The following is a 12,949-nucleotide window of genomic DNA, read 5'->3' on the forward strand; positions in this document are numbered from 1 at the left end:
CAAAATAGAAATTTTTAATAAATTGATTTTTAAAAGTATTTGTCTGTGCTTCTATGAAGGTTACCAATTTAATTTTAACTAAGAATTTACAAATCGACATGCACTATGACTCCATTTTTGTTTTATATACATATATATATATAGAGAGAGAGAGAGATGCCTATAAAGGAGTTATAGGTGAGGGGACGGGGGGTGTTTACTTTCTAAAATATGTTTTCTATAACGAATGTGTTTCTTATATAATTTTTTAAAGTCACTTTTTAAAAAGTTTCTGAATCAATTTCCTTAAATCTTTAGTTCTCTACTTTTTCCTCCACTAAAACATTTCTTCGAACCATGTAAACCTGAACCCTGATATTAAATGTGATTAAACTACTCTTTTTAGAAGTACATTTCTTATATCTGAAGAAAAGCACTTTGGATATTGAGGAAGACTTAATGATCCATAATGCAGAGAGTGGGGAAGCAAAAGCGGTTTCTGCTCTTTCCCACCCGCTCTTCTTTTAATTAAGACAAATTTTTCTGTAAATAACTCGTTTCTGTTGGTTTTGAGGAAAGCTTGCGAGGCGAGAAGAACCCCTGACCGGGAAGACGGGAAAGAAGCATTACAAAATGCCATGCCTTCTCTGGAGACCCACCCAGCCCGTCCCCTTTCCCTCCTGGGCTTTGGGTAGCGACCAGCGCGTCACGGGTTTTGAAGAACTGCCATTCCGCTCCGATTCTTCTCAAACTCAGCTGGTACCACCCTCGGCCCGGGAGGTAACGCCTCTGCCTGAGGGCTCCGCATTCCTCCAGCCCGCCCCACCTTTGCTGTGGAATAAGCGGGAACCCCTAAACTAGACAGTTCTCAGCCCTCCCGCAGACTTTCACCAAAAACTCCAGGACTAAAGGAGGCACAGGGTTACGCTGAAAATCCGCTTGGGCCTCCCTGTTGCTTCTTTTTCGTGAACCACCGGCCGAGCGCACTCGAGGTAATTAGTTGATCCAAGTCCCCAGAGACGCCGGACTCCTCCTCAGCGCTGCCCAGGGGCCCCCAGCTCTTCGTCTTCGGTTCCACTGACGTTAGCACTGCCTTCCCTGGGACAAGTTGGGACAGAGTCGCATCACGAGCGCAGAGTACTCACGCCCGGAGGCCCTGCCCACTGGCCAGCTCAGCCAATCGCGGCGCGGGCAGGCGATGGGGGCAGGGGCGGCCGGGCCGCAAACCAGGGCTTTAAAGGCAGAGTCAGGCACGACCCGGCCAGAACCTCCGGCCTCGGAGACCTGGGGAGAGCTACGTGCGTCTGTGGAGTGCGCCTGCGCAGCTGTGGCAGCCGCAGGTTAGCGACCTAGTCTGGGGCCGAGGCGGGTCAGGGACGGGGACTGGAGGGAGGGATATCCAGGGACTCGGGTGAGGGGGCAGGCGCGACCCGCAGGAACGACAGCGTCTGCCCGCCGGGAGTTGATGAGGCTGGGTCGGCGCTCCCTCAAGCTTTGGCAGCCTGAGGTGGGGAAGGGGGCAGGGCTATTTGGGAAACCCAGGGCAGAGCTGACGCCACCCGGGGGGCGGGGGAGGTCCTAGGCCGGTCTGCCTCTGGGAGGTGGCAGGCACAAGTTCGGGTCGGTCGCGGCAGTGTGACCCCCGAACTCCGGGCTAAGGGGCCCGTCGCTCCCTGCGCCGCCATAAACAGCCTCTGGAAGCGACGGGAGTGTGCGAAGGGCTGGGAGCTGGGCAGCAAGTCCCCGGCCTGGCCCCGCCTACAGCGCGGGTGCGGGCTCAAACCAGACGGGTTCTTTGAGCCCCAAGAGTCTGGCCCTGACCGGGCACGAGAACTGGGGGCTCTCGGCGCCGTCGTGCCACGTGATCGCGTGCACGGTCTGGAGGGCGAGGGAGGGGGTGTGGGCTACACAGGACAAGGGTAGGGAGCGCAGTGTGCACTCCTGCCCACCTTCTCCTGGGAAGGCTTTTTAGAAAGGTTTCAATTTAGGTAGCAGAGATTCGAAGTCATATCTCACCCCCTGCTGTTTATTAGCCAAGAAGAAAGGTGTGAGGCAGCCATCTAACTCTTTGAGATACATGTCTGTCCCTACTTAGGATCAGGCGTCCTGATAAATAAAATTCTTGGTTCACCTCCATACGTTCAGTAAATAACCTGGACCAACGGTTTCCTAGTTGTTGCCTTAAGATGCCGACACATAAGTTGTGGCAGAACTTATTATCAAAACCTAAATTATCATTGCACTCATAGTGAAGTCTGTTTCAATTCCTATAGCACTTGTCAGCCTGTTTTTCATTTTGATGGCTGAATCAAATACCTCCACTGTGTTAAGTCTTTGACCTGTTTTTCTCCACCCATATCTTTAGCCTTCTTTCACAGACTTTCCGTAAATATTTGAGAAGATCACTTAAATGTTCTTAGTCCACCATAGTGGCTATAACATCCAGGAGAAAGTAGGATGGCTTTTTTAAAGCATTGGCCTCATCAAATACTAATTCTTTTTCTTTCCTAGGTTTTTGAAACATGAATCCTTCACTCTTCCTGACTGCCCTTTGCTTGGGAATAGCCTCAGCTGCTCCAAAACTTGATCAAATGTTAGATGCACACTGGTACCAGTGGAAGGCAACACATGGGAGACTGTATGGCATGGTTGGTAACATCTGAAAATTTCCAGAGGGACCTCACAGACAATGGTCCATGCTGTTGGAGTTTATAGCCGGAGAGTAGTTTCTGGAGTAGTTGTTTTAGCTTTTATCGAGGTAGTAACTTAATGGCACCTATTTCTGAGCACAGCATGGGCATATTTTCCTGTGTCAGAGTTTGGAGAACAGCTCTCAGAAGTATAAAGCCATCCCTGACAACAGTTTTTCTTTTTCTCTGTCTGCAAATCCATTTGGTGAACATGGGTTGGGTTTTAAATAGAAGTAAAAATGACCAGTTATATGTTTGCATCTAGAATGAAGAAGGATGGAGGAGAGCAGTGTGGGAGAAGAATATGAAAATGATTGACTTACACAATCAGGAATACAGCCAAGGGAAACATGGCTTCACCATGGCAATGAATGCCTTTGGTGACATGGTGAGTGTGGCATGAGTTGCTGAACTTTTTGTGCCTCCTCTTCTCAGTACTTTAGCAAAATAACTTCTTCAACATTTTATTTACTTTTCCTTAAAGACCAGTGAAGAATTTAAGCAGGTGATGAATGGCTTTCAAAACCAGAAGCACAAAAAGGGGAAAGTGTTCCATGAACCTCTCTTTCTTGAAGTCCCCAAATCTGTGGATTGGACTAAGAAAGGCTATGTAACTCCTGTGAAGAATCAGGTATGACAGTATTCAGATTCAGATTTTCTTAAGAATGTTTAGGTATATGGGCTGTTGTTGGTCTTTGTCTTGTAAACTGATGGCTTTTTTATTTTCAGGGTCAGTGTGGTTCTTGTTGGGCTTTTAGTGCCACTGGCGCCCTTGAAGGACAGATGTTCTGGAAAACTGGCAAACTTGTCTCACTGAGTGAGCAGAACCTGGTGGACTGCTCTCGGCCTCAAGGCAATGAGGGTTGCAGTGGTGGCTTAATGGACAATGCCTTCCAGTATGTTAAGGACAATGGAGGCCTGGACACAGAGGAATCCTATCCATATCTTGGAAAGGTAAAAGGAACTCCTTATCTTGTCATGACAGCTCTGCTTTTGAACACTTTCAGAGATAACAGACATCTTATTCAGCATTCACATTTTAGATGTAAACCGTCAGAACTGTCATTATAAATTATCAGCTGTTGCATAGGTCTCTGATTTGATGGTTAACATAGCTTGTCTTACTTCTATGTAACGTGAAGAATATGTACACCATTCTGCATATAATGCATATTTCTCCATAGTGAAAAATTTCTTATGGCCAGGTAGACCTAAGTGGTCTTACTGAAGAAATATCTACTAATTTTTCCATTTCAAACCAATCAATAGCATTTTGTTGGGCTGCTTTATAACAAAATTGACTTAGAAATTATTAAGCTGCAAACTGCTGCGTCTTATGGTCCTATAGTTCATGTTCCTCATAAGGTGGATGGTAATAATCAAGTCTCTTTCCCCTTTATCTTTAAAAGGAAACAAATAGCTGTAAGTATAAGCCCGAGTGTTCTGCTGTCAATGACACTGGCTTCGTGGACATCCCTCAGCGGGAGAAGGCCCTTATGAAGGCAGTGGCAACTGTGGGGCCCATCTCTGTTGCTATTGATGCAGGCCATACATCCTTCCAGTTCTATAAATCAGGTAGGTGTTTTTCTTTTATTATAGAAATTCAGGCAGGGAAAAGTGGAAAATATGACCATGATTGACTCTGGTATGGAGTCCTGTTTTCTAGGACTGTAGAATTTTGAGTGTATGCATTTAATAACAATGATGTTTCCATTTGACATTATACTTTAAGCATTTTCTCATGATGACAAACTTCATAAATATTTTTAAATGGCTATGTAACTATTCTTCAATTGTTGGTCCCTTTTTCCAAAAGTTTTTTACTATTGTAGTTAGATCTGTAAAGAACCCTGTGGTTCAAGTTTTTTTTTTTTTTTTGCGGTACGCGGGCCTCTCACTGTTGTGGCCTCTCCCGTTGCGGAGCACAGGCTCCAGACGCGCAGGCTCAGCGGCCATGGCTCACGGGCCCAGCTGCTGCGCGACATGTGGGATCTTCCCGGACCGGGCCAGGAACCTGCATCACCTGCATCCCCTGCATCGGCAGGCGGACTCTCAACCACTGCGCCACTAGGGAAGCCCAAGTATTTTTTTGTTTTGTGCTGTTTTCTTAGTTGGCATTCAAGGAGTAGAAAGGATTATGCTAATTAATATTAGTAGTTAGTAGTTGAATGCCTAAATCATCTTAACCTTGATAACTAGGTCTTATTATTGGAAATATTTTTTAGGTAGAAAATATATCTAAGATTTTGTTGAATTTTGTTGATTTCTAGTGAGTTAAATTTTTCTTTTTCCTTTTCATCAGCCGTTACTATTTTTGGTCAAATATTTAAGTCTTATTTGGAATTTGTTTATGACATTTCACTGAATTTTGAGATACTTCTCTTAATTGGTTGGTAGCTTGGGTTACTGTCATGTGTCACTTGGAACTCCTCACCCTAACATTGAATTTTACTCTCCCAGGTATTTATTATGATTCAGACTGCAGCAGCAAAGACCTGGATCATGGTGTTTTGGTGGTTGGCTATGGCTTTGAAGGAACAGATTCAAATAACAATAAATTTTGGATTGTCAAGAACAGGTATAAAACTCCAAATGTTATATTTATATTTTAGATTGAAAAGGGAATCCTTATTTGGAAGCAGTATTTGATTCCAGGTCCAAAAAAGCTCAATTTTGAAATCCCAGAAGTCTTTCTCCCACTTAAACACAGAAATACTGATATGCGATTATAAGATTCTGTAGCAAGTTTGTTGGGGTTATTATTATGTATTTGTAACATTGCATTTCTAAATTCTGAAAATTTTCTTAATTCAGAAACACATCCAGCCCCAGGGGTTTCATATAAAGGATTTTGCACCTGTAGAGTTGAGGGCTGGTTTCCTTTTTCTGTCTCTAATTTTTGAACAAGGAGTAGTGGGCAGAAACATCTGCCTCTGCTCATTCTTTAAGTCTGAAAGATTGTCCAAGAGTCCAGTGGCCTCTGTGCATCCTTTCTGATAATCATTTGATATCCTGTCATTGCATTCTACTCCCAGCTCTCAGAGGTCTTTGAGGGTTGTGAGGATCAATTTTCACAGCTAAAGTTCTTTAACTGAGATGAGCCTGAGGAGACAGACTGCTACATTGGAATGTCAGTTGTGCCTCAGTTTCCTATCTTAAAAAGTTAAGATAAGGACCCACAGGAGTCAATATACTTATAAATATATGTAACAGAACTTAGAATAGTACCTGATACATGCTATGCACTATTTTAATTATTAGTTGTTATTATTATTAATGAAGGTAATGTGTACTTGATGCTTTGTATAAAATGGAAAACATGTTCTTCTTTCAGTTGGGGTCCAGAATGGGGCTGGAATGGCTACATAAAAATGGCCAAAGACAAGAACAACCATTGTGGAATTGCCACAGCAGCCAGCTATCCCATTGTGTGAGCTGATGGATGGTGATAATAGAGGACTTGAGGACAGCATACCTGGAGGAATTTTATCTTAAAACTGGCCAAACCCTTATTGTATAAGATAAGATACTGAACCATTGAGGATCCAAGTAGTGATTTGAATTCTGTGACATTTTTATAAGGGTTAGATGTTACCACTACTTTTTTTTGTGTGTGTGTGTGTGTGTGTGGTACACGGGCCTCTCACTGTTGTGGCCTCTCCCGTTGCGGATTACAGGCTCCGGACGCGCAGGCTCAGCAGCCATGGCTCACGGGCCCAGCCGCTCCGCGGCATGTGGGATCTTCCCAGACTGGGGCATGAACCCGTGTCCCCTGCATCGGCAGGGGGACTCTCAACCACTGCGCCAGCAGGGAAGCCCCAACCACTACTTTAATTACTGTTATAAATAGCTTTATAATGTTGAAGACTCATTGCTTAACTCTAAGACTTTTGAATTTTCATTTTTTAAAAGGATACATAAAACTTTATCTTTTACAATAAATTTTAATTCAACACGTAAAGGTGGAACTTTCTCTTTTTAATGCATTAACTTGTAGTAGTTGGGGTATATAATTGGGCTATAAAGACATAACTGAATGTGCAAATGGTTCATTAGGAGAAAGACACTGGGTGGCTCTGCAGATATTCTAGTTATAAATATGCAGATTTTATGTCAACCATGTTAACCTAGTGTTCCCAAAAGTAAATTTAATGGTTGTGATTAACAAATTTCAGGTGCTTGTTAGTAACTGGAGAAATCTGTTCAAGATCCATAAGAAATGAGGCTGGCCTAGAAAAACAGTCCTCTGGCCTCAGAAGATTGATGAGAGATCACTAGGTCAAACTTGGGCTTAGCTACCTAATCTCTGAATTAAAAAACTCAGAAAGGAACAAAACAGCCCAAGCATATGGTTACACAGATAGTAAATACAAATAACAGTATTTTTGTATATTTAAAAGATGGGAAGGAAATATGCCAAACTTCTGGGTGAATTAGGGACGATTATTTTCTTTAACCTGTTCTGCAGAAACCACGTATTTTTATTAGAAAAAAAATAGTACAAATATACCTACATTCTGCAAGCTGAAGAAGCACGTGTATATGTTTTAAAAAATCTCATGTTCCCAATCAAGGAAATACAAGGAATAAACTGCAGAAATATTTAATCCAGCCATAATCCATTGTGAAGGGAATGAGGGATGGAGCACAACTGGAACTTTATATCCCACAAAACCTTCACTAGCCTTTGTCCACAGCCATTTTTGGAAAACACAGTCTACCACATGCAGTCAGGGATTCCTTCATCTTACATTATAGCAGCAGGCTAACTGTGTACAGCATCCTGGAACAACTAAAGACTAAGGGAAACATCTAGGTGCTAAATTGAATGAAAGTACGGTGGCTTTTTATTTAATAAAAGTTTCAAGTCTGTCAAATCAGAAGACCCCCCTGCAGATGTCTAAATTATATTTTAGTATATTTGGTGTTTCTATAACTTTCAAATATATTAAGCTTGCAAAAAGTTCCAAACCGCGTCTATCATCTAACAGGATTTTTCAAAGGAGCCAATAGACTTGAAATAAATAGAACTGGAAACAAATTTTGATCATCACAAAAATCTGAAGTACAAACTTAACTACCAGTATTACTTATAGTCCAGATATCTAAACAGTTCCTTATTATAGTTAAATTGCAAAGGAAATAAGGAAAGGTGAGAGAGAATTCAGCAAATGTGAGGAAGGAACTGGCTTACATGGGTATGTAGCTCTAAAACTTGGGCACCTTCTTAGGGGAGGGAAAGGGCTCTGTAATAAGGAAATCTCCATTCATAGCACGTATTTCAATCAGTATCTCCAAGGTATGTTTACAAAATCTTAAAAGCAATTATAGCCTGCCTATTTCTGTTAATGGTCGGTGATTGATGAAAGTTAGAGTAATAAGACCACATTAGGTGTTTGCCTGTAAAACTTTAATTTGGCCATGTTTCCTAATCTCAGTTACCTTTTGACTGATAGAAAAGCCTGAAAAGCAGGGCTTCCCTGGTGGCGCAGTGGTTGCGAGTCCACCTGCCAATGCAGGGGACACGGGTTCGTGCCCTGGTCCGGGAAGATCTCACATGCCGTAGAGTGGCTGGGCCCGTGAGCCTGTGCGTCCAGAGCCTGTGCTCCGTAACAGGAGAAGTCTGAAAAGCAAAAAAAAAAAAAAAAAAAAAAACTTCTGGGATTTAAAAAAGCAAATATTAGTGGTATCCCATCACTTCACTTTAAGCATGGAATTTCACAAATGTCCATGATCATCTCTATTTTTAAATAAGTTAGTAAGAAACTATTACCAAGAGCTGCTCCATGGTCTCGTTCCTTAGTACTACTTTTTAAAACTTTTCTAGTTCATATATTTACTCGTTCAAGTATTCGTCACTTTTATGTGACAGCACTGTATGGGCTCTAGGGACACGAGTAAAGCAAATAGTCACAGTACCTCCCTTATGGAGCTCACATTCTCATGTTGCTGAGCCGATGCATAACCTCCATCCCTGCCACAATGGCCACTTTGTTCATGAGCCCATTGGCAATGACAAGTGGCTGGGAAAAGAATCTGACTGGTATTCACAGAACAGGTTGTCCTATTCACTTGATTTACTGAGGTTACGCTTAGGTGAGCATTCACATGGGACACAAATATCCTCACGCTTTTTGCCCATTCAGAGAGCTCTATCCACATACCTCTTCTCCAGACCTCTTTGTCAGCAATTTTCCAATTATGTTCCTTCCAAGTCTCAGACCATCCAGCCAAACCATGGCCACAGCCCATGAATCAGTATACAATCCCACATCTGGCCAGTTTTCCTTCCAAGCAAAATGAACAACCAAATGCTCAACGTTCTGCTCACAGGGAGAATTATCCTTCACCCCTGCCCTTCAGGGGTGTCCCAGAAAGGGGCTATAGTGCTGCAGCTGTCCACTTCACTTGGTGCCTGTATATCATGCAAAACCATCTGTGAATCAGGCCCAAGTATTTTCTTCCTCAGGCAACTCATTGTAGAGAACTCCATGTGAGGCCGTAGGTGCAGGCTGGGAGAGAGAAGGCAGAAGTAGGGGCTACAGGCATTTGGGCAACTCCTTAATGTAACTTTTGCCTTTAGGGCCTGCTCAGGCCATCTCATATATACCACTCCTACTTGATGATGGAGTGCTGTTCTTTGGCTTGATGGGTTGGGTAATACCCAGTTCATGATGAGCAGCTCATGAACTTGGTAGCCCATGGTTAAGCATTCATTCTCTACTAAGACCCAGTAGCAAGCTAAAAACTGTTTCTCAAAAGAACAGTAGTTATACACAGAGGATACCGTAACTTCGCTCCAAAAGCCTAAGGGTCTGCATTATGATTTGCCTACTGGAGTCTGTCAATGGCTCCAAACAGCATCTCTCTTTGCCACTGACACTTAAAACACCATTAGATACATTGGATCATCTGGCCCAAGTGGAAGAACAGCGTGCATGGCAACCTAGACTTGTTAGAGAGCCTTCTCTTGTTCTGAGCCCCACTCAAAACTAAGCTTTTTGGGTTGCTCAATCAATGGACCAAAGTAGCATGCCCAAATGAGAAATATGTTGCCTCTAAAATCTAAAGAGTCCCACTAGGCATTGTGCCTCTTTTTTGGTTATAGGAGGGGCCAGATGCAACAACTCACCCTTCATCTTAGAAGGGATATCTTGACAAGCTCAACTGAACACCTAGAAATTTTACTGAGATGGGAAGCCCCTGAATTTTTGTAGAGTTTATTTTCCACCCTCTGACATGCAAGTGTCTTACTAATAAGACCAATAAGTCTAGGATAGTTGCTACTTCTTGCTCACTAGTTCCATTTAGCATAATGTCACCAATGTAATGGATCAGTGTGATGTCTTGTGGAAGGAAAAGACAATCATGATCCATGCAGTCTAAATTATGACATAGGGCTAGAGAGTTGATATACACCCAAGGCAAAACAATGAAAATGTATTCTTGACCTTGCCAGCTGAAAACAAGCTGCTTCTAGTGATCTTTACTAATAGGTATGGAGAAAAAGCATTTGCCAGATCAATATACTGCATACCAGGAACTAGGGGATGTATTAATTTGCTCAAACCATTTCACCACATCTGGAACAGCATCTACAATTGGAGTTACCACCTGGTCATGTTTATGATAATTTATTGTCATTCCCCAAGATCCATCTGTTTTCTTCACAGGTCACATAGGCAAGTGGAATGGGAACATGGTGAAAATCACAATCCCTGCATCCTTCAGGTTCTTGATAGTGGTACTAATTGCTGCAATCTTCAAGGAACGAGTCATTACTTTTGGTTTATTATTTTGCTTGACAGAGGCAGTTCTAGTGGCTTCCACTTGGCCTTTCCTACCATAATAGCCCTCACTCCACATGTAACGAACCACTGTGGAGATTCTGCCAGTTGCTGAGTATGTCTATTCCAATTATCTGTTCTGGAACTGGGGAAATAACTACACTGGAACCACTGTGAGATGGACCAGAGCAAAAACTCCATTGATCATTTGACCTCTACAAGCCCCTACTCTAACTTGCAGACCACAGTGACATTTTTGGGTCTCCTGGAATTAGTATCAGTTCAGATCCAGTATCCAGTAGTCCCCAAAATATCTGATTATCTCCTTTTCTCCAATGTACAGTCACCTTGGTAAACAGCTATTGATCCCTTTGGGGAAGGCTGGGAGAAAGATTAACAGTATAAATTTTTGGCAGTGTAGTGGGGTCCCAGTATTCCCTTCATTTAAGGGTTTGGGGATCTGTAAAATTCTCAAGTCCGGGAATCGATTGAGGGGCTGTGACTCTGGTTTATTATTATTTTATTATTATTATTATTCAAGTTCACTTACTTGACCTAGAACTCTTCCACTTACACAGATCAAATAAAAATTTAGTAGACTGCCCATTTATTTCTCTTCTAGGGACAACATGATCTCTATTGAACTCTAGTTAATGATATTCATGCTAAATTATTTAAGAGGAAGTACTGATATTTTTCTGCAAAATACTATTTTTTCATTTTATGTGGCAAAATATACATAATATAAAACTTACCATTTTAACCACATATAATTCAGTGGCATTAAATATATTCATGATGTTGTACAAACATCATTACTATCCACTTCTAGATTTTTTTCGTCATCCCAAACAGAAGCTCTGTACCCATTAACAATAACTCTCCATTCTCCCCTCCTACCAGCCCCTAGTAATCTCTATTCTACTTTCTGTCTCTATGAATTTGTCTATTCTAGGTACCTCTCTAAGTGGAATCATACAATATTTGTTCTTCTGTGTCTGATTTATTTCACTTAGCATGATGCTTTCAAGGTTCATCCATGTTTTGCATGTATCAGAATTTTATTATTCTTTAAAGCTGCATACTGTTCTGTTGTATGCATATACCGCATCTTGTTTATCCACTCGTGTGTTGATGGATATTTGGGTTGTTTCCACCTGCGGACTATTATAAAGAATATGGTAATTCTTTTTAAGAACTTTTTTAAGGAACCGCCAAATTCTATATTTGACCTTTTAAGGAACCGCCAACTGTTTTCCACAGAAGCTGTAACATTTTACATTCATACCAACAATATGACCTGGATGAAAGAAAGCTAAACCATGGTACCCAAATACTGTTTTACTATAAATTTGCACTTGGTTCCCAGTGGCAAATAACCAGGGTGTGTCTCTGACTAGATCTTCCTCAGTGATTTTTTTTTTTTGCGGTACGCGGGCCTCTCACTGTTGTGGCCTCTCCCGTCGCGCAGCACAGCCTCCGGACGCGCAGGCTCAGCGGCCATGGCTCACGGGCCCAGCCGCTCCGCGGCATGTGGGATCTTCCCGGACCGGGGCACGAACCGGTGTCCCCTGCATCGGCAGGCGGACTCTTAACCACTGCGCCACCACGGAAGCCCTCCCTCAGTGATTTTTATCAGCCATTTAAATCAACACAGTGACAGCAATGACACATAAGGAAGCTTATGGGAACTTTCTTCTAACATAAGCATACACACAAATCCATCCCACCCCACTAAACCACCCCAAACACACATGAAATACACATAAAAACAATGTTTGCTGGGATTTCCCTGGTGGTGCAGTGGTTAAGACTACGAGCTCCCAATGCAGGTGGCTGGGTTGGATCCCTGGCCAGGGAACTAGATCCCACATGCATGCTGCAACTAAGAGTTTGCAAGACACAACTAAGGATCCAGTGAGCTGCAACTAAGGACCCCGAGAGCTGCAACTAACGAAGCCTGTCAGCCACAACTAAGGAGCACACGTGCCACAACTAAGGAGCAGGTGAACCGCAGCTGGGGAGCCTGCGAGCCACAACTAACAAGCCCGCCTACTGCAACTAAGACCCGGCACAACAAAATAAATAAATTTTTTTTAAAAAGTATCTAGATAAAGTAAGAATATTTTAAAAGAAAAAAAAAAGTTTGCTATGGAAATGCAGCTCTGAAACGAATCCCCTGGGCCCCAGGTCACCACCAACCCCTCCTATGAGGAAATGATTGACAAAGCTGCAGTAACAAAATTTTCAGGGAGGGTCTATTAAACAAAACTCTTGACTGCAAGTGACAGAAATCAACTTTAAACTGGCTTATGCAAGAGGACTTCTTGGCTGCAGACATGGCTGGATCTAGGACTCAGAGAATGTCTCCAGCACCTTGTTGCTCCTGCCTCCAGGATCCACTTCCTCCATGTTGGTCATGCTCCGAGTCAGGCTTTCCCTTTTACCCTCTGTGGAGGAAAGTGTTTTTCCCAGTTATTTCCAGGGCTGGTG

General features: G+C 42.7%; 1 protein-coding gene across 1 annotated transcript; it reads left to right on the forward strand.

Moving 5' to 3' along the window:
* The first annotated feature begins 650 nt into the window (after positions 1–650).
* On the forward strand, positions 651–6,938 carry CTSV (cathepsin V). The gene is made up of 8 exons (XM_029204076.1): positions 651–1,319; positions 2,491–2,627; positions 2,935–3,057; positions 3,154–3,300; positions 3,399–3,623; positions 4,079–4,244; positions 5,130–5,247; positions 6,004–6,938. Exons 2-8 carry the CDS (start codon positions 2,502–2,504, stop codon positions 6,101–6,103), a joined length of 1,005 nt encoding a protein of 334 aa, XP_029059909.1. The 5' UTR covers positions 651–1,319; positions 2,491–2,501; the 3' UTR covers positions 6,104–6,938.
* Positions 6,939–12,949: the final 6,011 nt, after the last annotated feature.

Source organism: Monodon monoceros, unplaced genomic scaffold (genome assembly GCF_005190385.1).
Source record: "Monodon monoceros isolate NGI ecotype Baffin Bay Population unplaced genomic scaffold, NGI_Narwhal_1 Super_Scaffold_5, whole genome shotgun sequence".
Classification (NCBI taxonomy): Eukaryota; Metazoa; Chordata; class Mammalia; order Artiodactyla; family Monodontidae; genus Monodon; species Monodon monoceros.